The sequence below is a fragment of the Meriones unguiculatus genome, chromosome 1 (genome assembly GCF_030254825.1).
Source record: "Meriones unguiculatus strain TT.TT164.6M chromosome 1, Bangor_MerUng_6.1, whole genome shotgun sequence".
Taxonomy (NCBI): Eukaryota; Metazoa; Chordata; class Mammalia; order Rodentia; family Muridae; genus Meriones; species Meriones unguiculatus.
The window spans coordinates 11737168-11754820 of NC_083349.1; the positions used below are offsets into that span (position 1 = coordinate 11737168).

At 43.6% G+C, this 17653-nt stretch overlaps 1 protein-coding gene across 7 annotated transcripts in view; it reads right to left on the minus strand.

Annotated features, from left to right (window-relative positions):
* Positions 1-241: 241 nt before the first annotated feature.
* The window catches only part of C1H10orf90 (chromosome 1 C10orf90 homolog), a 240255-nt gene continuing 222843 nt past the window's right edge, over positions 242-17653 (minus strand). For all 7 annotated transcript variants that reach the window (XM_060381376.1, XM_060381371.1, XM_060381380.1 and 4 more), the window contains 3 exons: positions 4701-4764; positions 1155-1254; positions 242-1067 (listed from right to left, as the gene is read on the minus strand). In XM_060381376.1, coding sequence (XP_060237359.1) covers positions 1029-1067; positions 1155-1254; positions 4701-4764 — 203 coding nt within the window. In that variant the 3' untranslated portion in view covers positions 242-1028. The remainder of the gene's footprint in view (positions 1068-1154; positions 1255-4700; positions 4765-17653) is intronic.

Here is a 17653-nt window from a genome sequence, read left to right on the forward strand (position 1 = left end):
AACCTTCATTGGCAAGCTCCTATATGCTGCCTGGGAAGTCATCCCTGCTTCTTTTGCACCATCTCCTGAGAGGCAATAACCCCCCCCCCCACTACCCCCAAGGCATCTGGACGCACAAGGGCTCTCATGGTGGCCAGAGGTAGAGGAGAAGGAGACACGATGTCACCCTGAGGTTGCAGCAGGTATTATCGTACTGATCAAAATACATGACAGAGAAGGACTGAATTTCAAATAACTGTTTTTATTTCCATTTTCATTGCAAAAACTAATTTGTTCTTAACTCCACAAATACATATTTATGAAGAATGCTTGAAAGAATAAATAAGATTAGGTACCGCTAGGCCATTTGATCAAGATAACGTCTCATGTGTGGGTGGTGAAAAGACTGATATCTTCGCTCAGTCATTCTCCTGGCTCCCACAGAAACAGGTGCTTTGGCTACCAAAGGCTGGCACTGAGGGAGAGGGGCAGAGGGGCTCTTCTGCTTGTTCTAAGCTCTGCCTCTTCATCTATCCATTTCGAAGTCAGCCCCCGGTACTCCGGGATACATATGCTAAACAAACTTTGATTCATGCTTTGGATTTCAGAACTGTCAGCCATTGATCTGGAAGTTAAAATGTGATAGATTTTTGCTTCTCAATTTTTCGAACCCCCCCCAAAAAAAAATCCCAAACATTTAAGCACACTTGAATATATAAAGATATCCTGGTTGGCTGGAAATGGTATAATAAAAACTTCAGAAGCAATGGGTAAAGTTCACAAGCAAAAATAATGGAAGAGACTAAGTCTAGTAGGTTCCAAGGGGGTTGAAGTCCCAGCAATGGACTACTGATCAATTGTCTCCAGCAGTGTTGCTTTTGTTTGTTTGGGTCATTCAGAAAGTGACATTTCCTTTATGGGAAAAATAAATCAGAAGTAAAGTAAAAGTATCTTTCATGTGTGGAGATAGTGTTAGAAGTTTAATGATTCATCCAGCATCGTCAGAAGTCTTCCCAGATCCAGGCTGTGGCTAGCAGGGCCACCTGGGATTATACTGCATTCCTTTGGAGGAGCTGGTCCAGTAATTGCTGTCGGAGCAAGGGAAACAAAGATATCAAGCTCACCTCCTCATCTGCGCGCCACCCACCTCACACCCGTGAGTGCCAGGCAGCTACCTTTTTAAAGACTTCTGCTCGGAGCCTGTTACTCTGTAGGATTACTCTTTTCTTTTGCTCTTCTTTTTTCTTTTTAACTTCCGGCAAGTTATTATAGATTCTGAAACAGACAGAATACATGATGAGTAACAAGATGGCAGGTGCTGGGGCCAGGGGCCAGCCTCACTTGTCAGCAGGGAGAAGCCCACTGTAAGATACCATCTGAAGAACTTCACCCTTCCCCTCACAGGGCAGGGAACCCTGTGGAAAAGGAGGTAGAAAGAGTTTAAGAGCCAGAGGGGATGGAGGACACCAGGAGAATAATCGACTGAGCAAAGCTTGAATGAACTCACAAAGACTGGGGCAGCATGCACAGGGCCTACATGAATCTGAACCGTGTCCTCTGCATATATCTTAGAGCTTTCAGTTGAGTATTTTTATGGGACTCCTGCATGTTTGAATGAGTGGGTCTCTGCTTCTAGTGCCTTCTCTTGGGGCTCTTTTCCTTCTGTTGGTTTGCCTTGTCCGACTTCCATGTGATGGCTTTTGTTTTATCTGATTATATTTTATTTTGTTAAAAAAGAATAAAGGATAAAAATAAAAATAAGAAGATACAAGTACATTTATGAACCTAACTGAATTCATAGTGGCCCTGAAAAAGGAAGAATTTCTCTGAGGCCCCAGGACACAGTCACACTGGGGACAGTGTCTCCAGATGTCTCCTGGGCAGTGTAGCAGGCAAGCTTGGGAGGCCAGGTATTTACGTGGAAATCATATCTCATCCTGAATTTGCAGTGATGACGACTTTTTAGGGTGACTGCTTGTAAAAGGAGGGATGTTTAACCTACTGGTTTGCCATTCTGAGTCTCAACAATCCCTACATACTCCCATTTTTCCCATCTCATTTTTTACTTTCTGTGATTTGACAAAGAGCAACAGGTGGATGGCAGGAGCAAGAATCATATACTGGGGAAAATGCTTGTTTTTCTTAGTATACAGTGTGTCTGATTAAGCTGATTCTAAATACATTTCAGACTCAAGTATCTTGTCCTGGTCCCCATGTAAAATTAAGAGCTTCTGAGTTGCCAGCAGAGTCTAGGGAACCCTTGTCTGGAAGGTTGCTTCCTCCTCCTCAACACAAACTGTTTAGGGATGGGTGCCAACCGATTTTCCTCCAACACAATGGGTTCACTACATCCTGAGCCTGTAGGTTGCTAAGCTATACAAGGCACTCAGTTCAAACATCTCTTTCTCATTTTCTCTCATGTATGAAAGTCAGACAAGAAACGTGAGATTTTCTGCCCTTAGAAGCATGAATGTCAAGTATAAAAGGACAAGGATGATGACAGTATCAGTAGGTGATATCTTGTTTGCTGAGCATCAGGCTCATCACCATACATGAATAAACACACTCAATCCTCACAATAGCCAGAAGAGGTATGTGTGGGGGCCTGTCATACAACAAGGGACATGAGTTCCAGCAAGATCAAGGGTTTTGGGTAGAGCTCCTCTGCTGGCTAATGGTAGGCTGGCATTGGGACCTCAAGCTGAATGCTTCTTCCTCACTGGGAAGCTCTGTGCCCCAACTACGCTGCACAGAGCTACTCATGAACTCCTGGCATGGGCCTGGAACACTGTGGGTATTAGTGAGGGTTAAGTAAATGTGTGAAAAAAGGAATACATGTTTGCTTCACTCCAGCATGATTGGAAACAGGCAAGAGGACCATAAGAGAGCTAGTCCCAAAGCCCTTAAGTGGGCAGTTCCTCAGGTCCAGAGACTACCTCTCCTGGAGCTGTCCATCCAACTCCAACTGGGAAGTTGAAACTAAAGCATCTGTGTTCCTGGCCTGCGCTGCTTCCTCAAATGGGATCCCCTGATATATAACAGCAAGGTCCCACGAAAGACACTGTGCAAACAGACAGAAATCTGCATCTTGGGAAAGCTTGCAGATGATGCCAGGAAATGGTAAGCTATAGAAGGAAAGGCACACACAATACAATACCATGTATGGTTGAAGACCAGATGTCTGCTTAATGTACAAACAGGAGGCTTTTGGGGGGAAAGAGAGCGACTATAAGCACCCTAACAGGTAAATCTGGGGCTGAACGAAGAGTTGGCTAATTGGTCTAGAAGGAACATCTTTTGCTTTTCTTCTATTGCTTGATTTAAATAAAAATACAACCAACATAATTCCACGACAAGAAACTCAAAGGAAAAGAAGTTTCAGGCGACTGTGGGGAGCTGGGGTCAGAGTCCAGCCAGGCACATTCCACAGAGCGAAGAGATCCAGTTGCTTAGTCCCTCTGAGGAGACCAGTTAAAAGAAGCCACAGGTTGTGAATGCTGCACCACAGTGTGGCTTGCTGGTCCTCCTCAGAAAGTTTCTTCAGAGACTTGCGGGGACAGAACTCTGTCTACTAATGCTTCTTGGAAGCCCATTACTTAAATTGCTTGGTTGACAAGACCTTGTAATAGCAGTTTTAGGTTTAGAGACCAATAAGAAAAGGGTTTTGTTGTTGTTGTTTCCCCCTCCACAAAATTGAAGAGAGCACTTTTACTGCAAGGTATAGACATTGTTTCATTTATCAAACAGCAACTCTTCAAATGCAGGGACCCTTTATAAGTCCCAGTTAGAATGCTGGGGGTCATGTCATTAATGGTATGCCCCACTTCTTATTTTCTTACTTTCAAAGAGGTTCCCTGTAGGTAACCAAAGTTTCTTAATTATTGTGGAAACAACATAATCATGGTAAAAGCAGGAATTTAGGGTCTAGAGTGGGGGCAAAATTATTCTTCCTATTTCGTCGGTGTCTCTGAGTGCACTATCAATTTGATTTAATTACTATAATCTCTCCCAGGGCTAGGTACTTTATTACAGCTTAATGACATTTTATGTGTGTGAACATGGCCAACCCTGCTGAGCATTTGTGTCCCGGTTCAGAGGCCAGGTCCAGGAAAGAATGGTAGCCTTTGTGTGCTCCAGGGTTGTGAAGAGTTAGTGGGAGTCTTGGATAGTAACTGGTCAGGCAGAGCAAGGAGAACCCTGGAGGCTGGTGCCAAGACTGCCACAGAGCGACTTGCCAGAAAAGCCAGTTTGTGGCCCCTCTGAGGCCCCTCTGGCTCCCATGCTCCGCCGGCTTCCAGCTTGGAAGCTTTTCCTCAGGACGGCCACAGTCAAGGCCCTCCAGAAAACTGGGTTCTCTCCTCCTCCTCATAAAATTACTTTCAAAGGTGCAGCCGCACATGGCTCCAGCCCAGAGCCACGAGGCAAATGCATCGAAGAGTTCCAGTTCAGAATCTGCTGATCACTTAGGGACCAATTACGGGCCCACTCCCGAATCCAAGACCCACCACTTTCCTAAGGTTGGTCCAAGAGCAGCATAAATATTCCGCGGCGCAGTGTGGCAACTTTGCTCACCTCAGCCAGGTTTTCATTTCGGCAGCCAAAAGTACCTCAGCCTTTAAATGTGAGCCTGGAAGCCCTGGCCCAGGGGACGGCATCTGGACCCTTCAAGCCTCTCTCTTGCTCCCCAGCCCTTTCCATACCTCCCATAACAGGCCAAGTACCTTTTAGATCTCATATGCATCTCCTTCTCTGAAATGCATCTTTCTTTGGGTTTGAACAAGTTATCTGGAAGAAACAGAAAGAGGATTAATTTCGGGAGATACAGGGTAGCACAACCCTGAGATAGAGCCACAACCTTCTCTGTGATTGCTCTCTCCCCCAAGCCCTAGCCTGTGACGAACACTCTTGGGTTTCCAAATGACCAGCCAGTAGCTGGCCTCAACAATAGTTAAACAGGGCAGAAGTGAGACATCAGAATATGTTTTAGCTGTCAAGTTGACACAGCTAGAATCACTAGGGAAGAACATTTTCATGAGGAATTGTCTAGATAAGGCTGACCCCGTGGACATGTCTGTTGGGGCTGCCTTGACTGTGAGTTGAAGTAGGAAGGCCCACACTGAACAAAACTGGCATCATATCATGGCTGAGCCCTGGACATGTTAAGAGCATTGGCTGTTCCTGCAGAGGACTCGGATTCCCTTCCCAGGACCCCATGATGGCTCACAACCGTTTGTAACTCCAGTTTCTTGGGATCTGATACTTTCTTTTGTCCTCTGTGGGCACCACTCATGCATGGAAGTACACACATGTAGACAAACACTCATATGCATAAAATAAAAAATAACTCTTTAAAAAACAGAAAAACCTAGCAAATTATCATGCGCACAAATAAGCAAGGATCTCTGAATTTATTCTCTGTCTGCTCTTGACTTTGACTTCCTCTAGTAATAGACTGAAGTTTGGAACTGTAACCTTAATAAGCCATTTCCTCCCTTACTTCATTACTTGACAGGATATTTTACAGAGCACATGAACTACTGCAGACAGCTGTGTCTCACCAAAAACTTCTTTTAGCAGTAAGAAGACGCTAAAAGCTACAAGCATGAGACCATCTGCTCAAAGGAAAATACCTACCCGAGGTTTCTGAAGGTTCTAAGGACAGGGAGACCTCCCCAACATCCCTAGAGCATTCTGAAAGAGGAAGGTCTGGCTCCTACCTGAGGTCCTTCATCAAGAAAACTCAGAGACCATCTCTACGGTGTGGAGGCCCTCTTAGCCTCTCCTAGGCCCGGGAAAGTCACGGGACAGGGCACATACACTAGTACCTTTTGACTAAAAACGTACACAGAGTAGGCAAAAGAAAAATCACGAATTTGTTTTTTGTTTGTTTGTTTTTGTTTTTAACTTAAGTACATGTAATGGTTAGCTTCAGTTGTCAACTGAACAAAACCGAGTATCAACTGGGAGGAAAGAGGGACTGTTTAGATTGGGTTGCCCTTTGGGCTTATTTGTGGTGGGTTGTATTAATTATGTTCACTGATGTGGGAAGATCCAGCCTACTGTGAATGGTAACATTCCCTAGCAGAGGGTTCTGCATTGTATGGGAGTAGAGAAATCTAGCTGAGCACTGATAAGTAAGCGAGTGAACATGCATGCGTTCATTTCTCTGTGGTCTTGGCTGTGGCTGGGCTATAGGTGGCTGTTTGAAATTCTTGCTTTGATTTCCTCATAGTGATGAACTGTAAGGTAAAATAAACCCCTTTCTCCCTTAAGCTTCTTTTTGTCAGGATATTTTATCACAGCAATAGAAATGCAAGTAGAACAATGTGTATGTATAATATATATTATATTATACACATATACATATTTACATACATATGTGTAGAATTTCCTTAAAATTGTATATTTAAAAAACACTTTAAGCCATTTACAATGCCTGAAAAAGCAGTGGCTTTGGAATGCCCATGAGACTCTCAGCCTTAGTTTAGCCAAGGGTATGGTCCGATTAGTTCTCCTAGAATGCTTGTCACAAGGGAGTATGTCTGAGCAGCTGTCATGCTTTCAGGAAATCTTAGACAAGCAGCTCCTGCCTTCACTCAGCATAAGCAGACAGGCTTCCATGGAGGCTCAGGGAAATGGGGCTATTAAGGAATGTCTTCCCTTCTAGACAACAAAACATAGCCGCTGATTCAGTGTGGAAAACACCTCTGTGGGCAAGCTTGCACCCTGTCCTACCTGTCTTTAAAGAGTATGGCATCATTGTCAATTTCAGAAACAGGAGTCAAGGGAGAAGTAGAAGAAAAAAACACAAATATTTCCAATTAAGGGGGGAAAGACCCCAGTATTCAGAGAGGTGGGGACTGTGAGAGAACAGAAGAGATCACCATATGATTCAGTGAGCCGCAGTTCCTTCTGCTGCCCCACTTTAGCCTCCATTCCAGACGGGGCCCCTGGAATTTCCTAGACTGAACAGAGTACCAGCTAAGTGTGTCTGGATCTTGGTCAAGCAAATATGTGCATGTTTGAAGACTTCCCTCAGAGAGGGAGAGGAAGCCTTCCACAAAGTCTCAGACCCACTTTTGGATTAGCATTCTTTAGGAACTACTGCAGGCCCAGTAGAGCCAGGGTGGACAGATGTACCATGGGGGGATGGGCAGGGAATGAAAACATTACAGAACTTTACTTCTGAGACTTTTCATAATCTCCAATCAACCTTATGTGGTCTAGTCTGGAAATCAGAGGTTCATTTTCTCCTGTGACTGTTTCTTCAGAGCAGCCGATACTGCAATTAAGCTTTGGTTCTATTTCCAAGAGAGAACAAAGGGAAACATGAGCCACCTGAGGATTCCATGCCTCTGTTTTCTGAACTGTTTTCAGCCTGCTGTCGGATCCTGGACCCAGCCATTCTTGATGGGCACAAAACAAGCAGGTCTGTATCCAAAAAAGCTCAAGGCTCACCCTGGCGGAGGTGGTTGCTATAGATTTTGAGTTTGCTTGATATCAGCGAGCCCCTGTGATAAATGGAATAAGTGATCAGGGCCTCTTGGCCAGGAAGAAAGAAAGAGGCAGAAAGCAGAGGGTCACCTCCCTGGAGGGAGTTAATAAAGTCCACAAATGCGTTCTGAGTGGCTCCCACCTCACTAGAGAAGAAAGACTCCACCTGTCTTGGACAGTGTCTCAGTTTCACCTCTGTTGCTGTCATAAAATATGCTGACAAAAACAAACTTAGAGGGAAAAGGGGTTTGTTTGGCTTAGTTCCAGGACAGTTCATCATCTCAGGCAAGAACTTGAGGCAGCTAATCATATTCATAGTCAAAAGCAGAGAGAGAAGAAATAAAGGCATGGCTGCTTACTGCTCAACTAGATTTCTCTACTGCTACATCGAGGCCCTAAACTCAGGAATGATATCATCCACTCTCAGGCTGGGGCTTTTCATACCAATTAAGACAATCCTACACACACACACACACACACACACACACACACACACACACACACACCTAGTCTAGATAAATCCTCACTTAGACTCTTCCCCTGGTGCTTCTTAGTTGTAATAAGCTGACAAGCTATCAAAAATGTCCTTTGGCAGTTTGTGAGGAGAAGTGTCCAAGATATACAGAGAGGGGAGCTTTGGGCATCCGAGGGTCACAGCGATTCTGCCTGCTCTGGCAGAAATTCCCCTCTGTGATGTCAGTCTTCCTCCCGAGCCTGCAACATGCTCATGATGTTCTGCCTTTTAGGGCTGTTCATTAGTTTTCAGAGGGTGAGTTTTCACCTGCTCAGGTGTACTGTATGAGTGAGAGGCAGGACTGCGTTTCTGACACTGTTACCCTGGTGCCGACCACATGTACTCTTCACCTCCATGCACTGCCTGTGGCTACAGAATCTACTTTTTTTGAGAACTACAAACAAGGGTTCTTCCATTTCTCATGAGATCAATCCCAAATTCATTTCCCAAACACTCCTTCCTTTTATAGCTCTTCACAGACACACTGTGATTCATGGGAGATTCATTTTACGGGATACATTAGGAACATGTCTCTCATGGACTCCTGTGATTGAATACGTGGTGGCGCTTTTGGAGGTGGGGCCTTGCTGGAGGAAATGGGATGCTAGCGGGCTGGCCTTGAAATGTCTATAGGTTGGCTTCACTTCCTTGTGGGTCTCTCTTTCCTGATCCACCCAGATAAAAGCAAACCACCTCTTATTCTTACCACCACAGCTGTGAGGTGCTTCTGCTGAAGTGCCTCCTTCCCACCCCCATGAGGGCCTGCATTCTCCAACTGAGAGCCTGAATAAACCCTTTCTTTCTTATGCTGATTTTTCAGCTGTTTGGTCACAGCCATGAGAAGCCTCCTCACCTGTACATGCTTTGCTCAAAGATATGGGGAAATCCCGTGTGCTCGTGCCTGCTTACAGAAATACTACTTTTATAAAACTGAGGGACTGGTGAGAATCATTTCAACCTCCTGGATCCTTTAAGGATTTTCTTAGAGTTGCATATATTCTGGCTGTTTTGGAGGAAAGAGACTACAATTACATTTACCCTATTATCATTCAAATGGAGGGGCCTTTTCTTTAATAAAATTACCAGGGTAAGCTGCATCTACACACCACACCACACACACACACACACACACACACACACACACACACCAGGTCCTTCTGACTTCATTTGGCAAGGCCAGGCTTCCTTAATTCCCTGCCTGTTTCAAAGTCAGCAAGCAACTAGGTACCAAGTCCTCCAAGCTTCTGAGGCTGCTCTTGTAAAAGCCAAGTCCCCAAATCCCATTAATTTGTATAAACAAGGGTCGGTATTTATTACAGTCTCTACGTCAATTATGTGTGAGAGCACATATGGGGTCCTGTGGCCTCAGCATGCAGCCTCTTGACATGTCACTAGGAAGCAGCCAAGACCACCCTGATGCCAGCACAGCTGGTTGGCTGGGGGCTCGAACTTTTTCCCTCCTGCAACCCTTTACAGCTCCCACGGGATGGCAAAGCCTCACCTTCCCCCTGCAGTTTGTCTATGTGATAATCAACCCTGCAAGGTCCATCCCAACAATGAACTCCCAGGAGCCTTTCTTTGGTCACCCTGAGCTCTTGAAAGAACAATGTGTTAGACATTTGCTTCTCCTGAGAAACACTCATACTACGTCCTGCCTGTTGGAGAACATCAGAGCCAGTAAGTTGCCTGGGGAGTGGAATCTTGATCTGCACCTTCTTAAATCTTCTGTGAAAAAGCATGAAAGACTGGTTTTTCTGGGGAGAGTGGGAATCTGGGGTGTTCTAGGGTGCCTGGATTTGCATATATTCTAGGACCATGGGGTTGGTCCTTGAGTTATTTTACATAAGCAGCTGGCTGGAGCCATCACATCATGGTCTTTGAGACTTGATTCAGTTCTATCACATTCAGCATGTCTATCTAGCTCACCTCTACGGAACCTCTAATTCACCTGAAGTAGGCAATAGTGGACTGGGAGCTTCAGAAAATAACCACACCAAAGGCTTAGTGAAGATTCGAAGGGTGTTGACTCTGAATTCCTGCCATGAGAAAACCCTATGCAGGGTTTTCTGAAGTCCCTCCTCTCTAAGGTCCTGCCCGGCTTGTGTGGACTCCTGTCCCTGCTGACAGCTGCACTTGGTGATTAGCTTGATCTAGGAGCAGGGGAGGTAAGTGGCAGCCCCGATGTGACTGGTGTGATTATGAAAACAAAGCTGTGTGTTCAACATCATGTGCAAACACCTGAGAGAGTTTGAAAAGGCAGTGTAGCTCCCTGTTCCTTCTGGACAAAAGGAAGAAAGAAAAAAAAAATCCCAAGGGGGTCTCCTTGTGAGAAATAATGTGGGGAAGAGCTTCAGGAGGAGCATGGAAACCATGCTCTCTGCAGAGGGCCATCCACAAGCAGAGAGCATGGCCACCATCTCAGAGCTCATGGGAGAAGACGGGGTGTTAAGGAGTGAAAGTCTGAGTTGCAAAGGGTCCTTTGGGAAAAGGCCACTATGACTGTGGCAGCCAGGAGCCTCCCCTCTGCAAGGGGGCAGTGGCAGGGCTGTGAAGCCACACATCAAAAAATCGATGAAAACCTTTTTTTTTTTTTTTTTTTTTTTTTTTTTTTTGGAGAGAAATGGGCTCTTTATGTACTTCATAGCTGTCCTGCTCTAGTTCTGGGACCCATGAGCACTAGCATTCTCATCCTTTTCCTGATTCCACAGAGGTCCTCTTTGGTTGGATTCCAGACTTGAATTACAGTTGTCTGCCCACCTCCCGTCCTCAAAGTGGTATATAAACCCCCAAGACAAGGAGAGTCTCTCTTCTATCCATTCACACTGCCCAGTTCGGCACCCCTGTCCTTTCCCATCCACGCTCCACCCCTCTAACCAGAAGACATGAGATGCCCCATACTGATACTGATATTTATTGCCTGGCTCAGCAAGGGACAAAGGGATCAAGCAATCTTCATTAGTTCCCTATAAAAGCCAGAGGGACTGCCCAAAGATTGCCAAGGGCCAATAAGCCACTCAGAGAAATTCCACTCACTAGTGTAGGCAGGAAGCAACAGAAACTGCCAAACTAAACCAGTTCCATACTTTCCTTGAGACCAGAAGCCCCAAAATGAACCACAAAGGGCCCTTGGCCACTTCCAAAGAAAGGTATATAATATGCCTGTTGTCTCCCAGGAGCTTTATGCAGGGAACAACAGGAACTGTACTCGGAAGATGGCCACCTTCACTGGGTCTTAGAGTTTTATGACCCTAGTTCTTGACAGTCCAACTCAACAAGATGGGAAGTCCTACTTAAAGATAATATAAACATCCATAAATTAAATAGTATACTCCTCTGATAACACAAGGCAATTCTTCTGCCTTGTGTGATTTATAGCTGAGCCTAAATTGTGTCAAGCTGATGAAAAAAGAAAAACCTGGCTAGCACACCTCTATTTGAGAATCCACGTTACTGTGACAGAAGGTAGTGTGAAGAGAAAGAAAAGAGCCAAACCCTTCCATGGGCTCCACAGCCTTGAGATGGGAATGCCAGACAAAGGAGGCCTAGTTGAATTCGCACTTATGATGAATAAAAAAAGCCCTTCAGGTATAGACGCCTCCATGCTGCACAGAACCTAGTTATTCAAGGCGTTGGCTGTGGTTGATGTGAAATGCTACTCTGACCTGGTGTTGAAAGTTAATGATGATCGTGGTGACAGGCACAGTGTGGCCAGCTACCCTCAGCTCTGCCACCATGCCTTCCCTGCCATAAAGGCTGCACCCTTCAGCAGAGGAACCCATCCTTCCTGGAAGTTCTCTTCTCAGGTATTTGATCACAGGGATGAGGAAGGTAACAGGTACAGGAGCATCCAACATTTCCGTTTGCTGAACCACCGAGAAGCTGTGCTTTGTGTACCCTAAGAGCCTCCCCGTGCCATGATGGCACAGCATCAGGGCCCCATGTGGATGGGGAAGCAGCCTGACAGTCTCTGTCATCCAGTCCATCTTCTGGTCATTTTGTGAGCTCCCGAGTTCTGCTCTGTCTGGCAGGCTTCTCTCTCTTCTGTGCTTATTTCATATCATAGCATATTTGAAGCAAGGGTCTGTGACAGGCTCTTCATTTTCCAGAAGTCTTCATTCTGGGCACCATTGCAGATAGCACAGCCAGCATGGGTACAGTTCTGGGCAGGGACCATAGCTAGGCAACCTTCCATGAAGGCAAAGCCAGTCCCCAAACAGGCCCCACACTGTCTGCTACCCAGACAGTCTCCAGGCCTCTAGCCATCACTTCCAGGCATTGCTGGACTAAAGCACCACAGGTAGACAGTAAAAACACTTTCTCACAGTCCTAAATTTCCAAGGAAAAATAGGAAAATTGCAGCTCCGTTTGGGGCTTCTTTAGTAAGTATAATGGGCACAAGCAACAAACTAACAAACAAAAGCCCAGCACAATATCTCCAAAGGGGACTTCTAAAACAGTCCAAGGTTAGAGAGGTTTAGGGACAGTGAGGTGAAATGGATTTAAATACTTATCTTCACTGCAAGACCTGTAAGTGGCTTTAACATCCCCAGGCATTATGAACTTCTAAGAGAACACAGTATAAAAAGAACAAACATTTATCAAAATAACTCTATACATGGGTCCTCCTCTGGAACTGTAGATAGCACTGGACTAGAGCTACTGAGAAAAAAGAAAAGCAAGCTACAAGGACAGTAACCATTAAATTTAACTAATTTTTATTTTCCAAAATTTTCACTGTCCATTGGATGGGATTTAATCTTCATCAATAAAATAAAATTTGGCTAGGCATGGTGACACACACCTGTAATCCCAGCACTGAAGAAGCTGGAGCAGGAGGATTGCTATGAGTTTAAGGTTAGCCTAAGCTACATACTGAGTACCAGCTCAGCCAAAGCTATACAGCAAACCCCTGCTTTGCTGCTGATAGTAATAGTAATCATTATTACTACTAATAATTATATAATAAAAAATTATTATTATTGTTATGCAATTTGTCACACTACACATTTTCTGGAAAATATATACGATCTGGTCCTTGATTGCTCCAAAGTCTTTATGTTTCAGACCCTGGGTCCATAGCAACTGCACAGTATCATGATTAATATTATTTCCACTACTACTGCAAGTCAGACTAAGTACCAAGAAAGGTTCCTTGCCCATGACCTCCTCAGTAGGAGATAGACCATGAGGACCTCAATAGTTATTGCTGCCATTATAGACATCTGCAGTCTCTGGTATGCCCAGAGGTGAATACCTCTAACCCCAAAGAGCCAGCTTGTCAAGCTTGGAAGAGGCTACTATTCCATCACATATGTACACATCAATACAAAGCAAGAAATATAAAAATCTAAGAAAATGCATTCCAAAATGCATTCCAACCATTGTCTAGCAGCTGACACCAAAGAGACAGAGATCTATGAAATCCCTGAAAAATTATTCAAAATAATTGAAGAAAAAGAATTCAAAATAATTGAATGAAGTGTACCATGCTATATGAGAACACATAGAAACAGTTCAATGAAATTAGGAAAACAGCAAATGAACAAAATAAAAAGTTTACCAGATTGAAATATGTTCTTTTAAAAGAGAGAGAGCTCAGTGATTATGAAGCTAAAGATTATTATAAATAAAATGAAAAACGTAATAAATTGTCAATGGTGAGACTGATCAAACAGAAGACTCTGAACTCAGAAATGAGTTATTTGAAAATACACAGCCCAGAGTTGGGTGCACAGCCTCCAGCCCAGAGTGGCGCCCCTCGGTCGCCATCGCAGACTCGGGCACACAGCCTCTGGTCCAGAGCAGGGCCCTCTGCAGCTGGCCCAGAGAGTAGCGCACAACCTCCGGCCCAGAGAAGGGTACTTAACCTCCGGCCCAGAGTGACACGCCCAGCCACCACTCCACACCGGGGCGCACAGCCTCCACCCAGAGTGGGGCACTCAGCTGCCGGCCCAGAGACCTGCTGCACAACCGACTTACCGTCCCAGACAGAACTGTGGGCCCCAGGGCACCAGAGACTGAGTTTCCCTCTCGGGAGAAAACCCCACAGCTAGGGAATCAGCAGGTTCTTCAAAAGGGCTGTGCCTGGAAAACAGTGTAACAACAGCAGCAGCTCACTAAATTCAGATCGAGAAACCCAGCAGCAGGGCAGCTGTCTTCAGGACTTCTCCAGGTGAGAGGAGAGCCCTCCTGCCTAACAAAGACCACAGTTACCACTCAGGTCTATATGCCTGAAGTGAGCAGTGGCAATTCCTGAGAAACACCAGCCATTCAGTGACCAGCCATTCATACCCAAAAAGCAGAGGAGGCCTCCTTTAGGAAAAATCATCTTCCTGCCAAGGGGATTCTCCCCACCCCAGGATTCCAGGAAGCACCAGAAACTAACAGCCAACACCTAAAATAGCCCAATGGGTAGAGGCCAGCATAAAAGCTAAACCAACAAAAGGCAGAGCAATATGGCATCTCCAGAACACAGTCATCCAGGGGCAAGCACCCCTGGACACCCCAGCATAATTGAAATTCAAGAAGATGACCTTACATTTATGCTGATGAAAGGATAATAGAGGAAAAAATAAAACACATAAAGAATTGGAGGAAGATAAAGTCAAACAGATTATGGTCATCTATAAAGAAATGGAGGAAGTTAAAGACAAACAGATTATGGCCATCCTTGAAGAAATACAGAAAGGTGCAGCTGAACAGTTTGTGACCTTCAGAGAGGAAATAATTAAATCACTGAAAGAAATAAAACAGAGGAATGTTCAAAAAAACAGTGAAGGAACTAAAGGAAAATACAATCAGACAGATGAAGGAAATCAGACAGATGAAGGAAATCAACAAAACAACTCAAGAGCTGAAGATAGAACTGGAAAAATTAAAGAAAACACAAACAGAGGAAATCGCAGAAAGGAAAAATTTAGGGAAGAAAACGGGAACTACAGAGGTAAGCATAACCAACAGACTACAAGAGATGGAAGAAGGAATCTCAGGTGTGGAAGATACAATAGAAGAAATCAATGTATCTGTCAAAGAAAATGTTAAATCCAAAACATTCCTGACATAGACCATCCAAGAAATCTAAGACAATATGAAAAGACAAAACCTAAGAATAATAGGAATAAAGGAAAAAGAAGATTCTCTCCTCCAAGGCCCAGAAAATATTTTCAACAAAATCATAAAAGGAAATTTCCCCAACTTAAAGGAGAGGCCTATAAGAATACAAAAGGCCTACAGAGCACCCAAGAAATTAGACCAGAAAAGAAAATCCTCCCACCATATAATAATCAAAACAGTAAGTATACAGAACAAAGAAAAAGATACTAAGAGCTACAAGGGAAAAAGGCCAAGTAATATATAATGGCAAACCTATCAGAATCACACCTGACTTCTTAACAGAGACTATGAAAGCCAGAAGGGCCTGGACAATTATCATGCAGACCCTAAGAGAACACAGGTATCAGCCCAGGCTAGTATATCCAACAAAACTCTCAGTCATCAAAGATGGAGAAAGCAAGATATTCAATGACAAAAACAAATTTAAACAAATCCAGCATTACAGAAGATACTAGAAGGAAAAATACAAACCAGGAAAACTAACAACATTTAGAAAAACACAAGAAACCACCTCACTTCAGCAAACCTAAAAGTATCCAGGTACACAAACACACTACCACAGCCAACAGCAAAATCAAAGCATCTAAAGCCACTGGTCATTAATCTCCCTTAACATCAACAGACTCAACTCTCCAATAAAAAGACACAGACTAACAGAATGGATATGTAAACAAGATCCAACAATCTGTTGCATACAAGAAACACACCTAAGTCACAAAGCTAGACATACTAGAGAGTAAAGGGCTGGAAGATGGCTTTCCAAACAAATATACCCAAGAAACAAGCAGGAATAGCTATTCTAATATCTAATAAAATAGATTTTCAACCAAAATTAATCAAAAGAGATGGGGAAGGTCATTTCATACTCATCAAAGGAATATTCCACCAAGAAACCATCACAGTTCTGAACATCTAGGCCCCAAATACAAGAACATTCATATTTGTAAAAGAAACATTAATAAAACTGAAACAACACATAGATCTCCACACATTAATAGTGGGAGACTTCAACATCCCACTCCCAACAAAGGACAGGTCAAGAAAATAGAAATTAAACAAAGAAACAATGACTCTGACAGAGGTCATGAATCAAATGTACCAAACAGACATCTACAGAACCTTTTACCCAAACACAAAATAATTTACCTTCTTCTTAGCACCTCAGGGAACCTTCTCCAAAATAGACCATAGAGTTGGTCACAAAGCAAACCTCAACAGATATAAAAAGATTGAAATAATCCCATGTATCCTATCTGACCACCATGGACTAAAGCTGGACCTCAATGACAACAGAAATAGCAAAAAGCCTACACACACATGGAAACTGAACAACTCCCTACTCAATGACAGCTGGGTCAGGGAAGAAATAAAGAAAGAAATTAAAGTCTTCCTAGAATTCAATGAAAATGAAAGCACAACATACCCAAACTTATGGGACACGATGAAAGCAGTGCTAAGAGAAAAGTTCATAGCACTAAGTGCCTTCAAGAAGAAATTCGAGACAGCTCATTCAAGCAACTTAATGGCTCACCAAAGAACCTTAGAAAAAAAGAAGCAGACACACCAAAAAGGAGTAGATGGCTGGAAATAATCAAACTCAGGGCTGAAATCAATAAATTAAAAACAAATAAAACATTTCAAAGAATCAATGAAACCAAGAGCTGGTTCTTTGAGAAAATCAACAAGATAGACAAACCCTTAGCCAAGCTAACTAAAAGGCAGAGAGACACCATCCAAATCAACAAAATCAGAAATGAAAAGGGGGACATAACTACAGATACTGAGGAAATCCAAACAATCATTAGGACTTATTTCAAAAGTCTATATGCCACAAAATTTGAAAATCTAAATGAAATGGACAATTTTCTTGATAGATTCCACTTACCAAAGCTTAATCAAGACCAGGTAAATCATTAAATAGTCCTATATCCCCTAAGGAATTAGAAGCGGTTATCAAAAGTCTCCCATCCAAAAAAAGCCCAGGACCAGATGGTTTCAGCACAGAATTCTACCAGACCTTCAAAGAAGAGCTAACTCCAGTTCTCTTCAAACTATTTCACAAAACAGAAACAGAAGGAACACTACCAAACTCATTCTATGATGCCACAGTCACGTTGGTACCTAAACCTCACAAAGACCCAACAAAGAAAGAGAATTTCAGGCCATTCTCCCTTATGAACACTGATGCAAAAATACTCAACAAAATACTTGAAAACCAAATACAAGAACACATCAAAGATATCATCCACTATGACCAAGTAGGCTTCATCCCAGGTATGCAGGGGTGGTTCATCAATGTGATCCACCATATAAACGAACTGAAAGAAAAAAACCATATGATAATCTCCTTAGATGCTGAAAAAGCATTTGACAAAATTCAACATTCATTTATGTTTAAAGTATTGGAGAGATCAGGGATACAAGGCACATACCTGAACATAGTAAAGGCAATATAGAGCAAGCATATAGCCAACATCAAAATAAACAGAGAGAAAATTAAATCAATCCCACTAAAATCAGGGACAAGGCAAGGCCGCCCACTTTCTCCATATC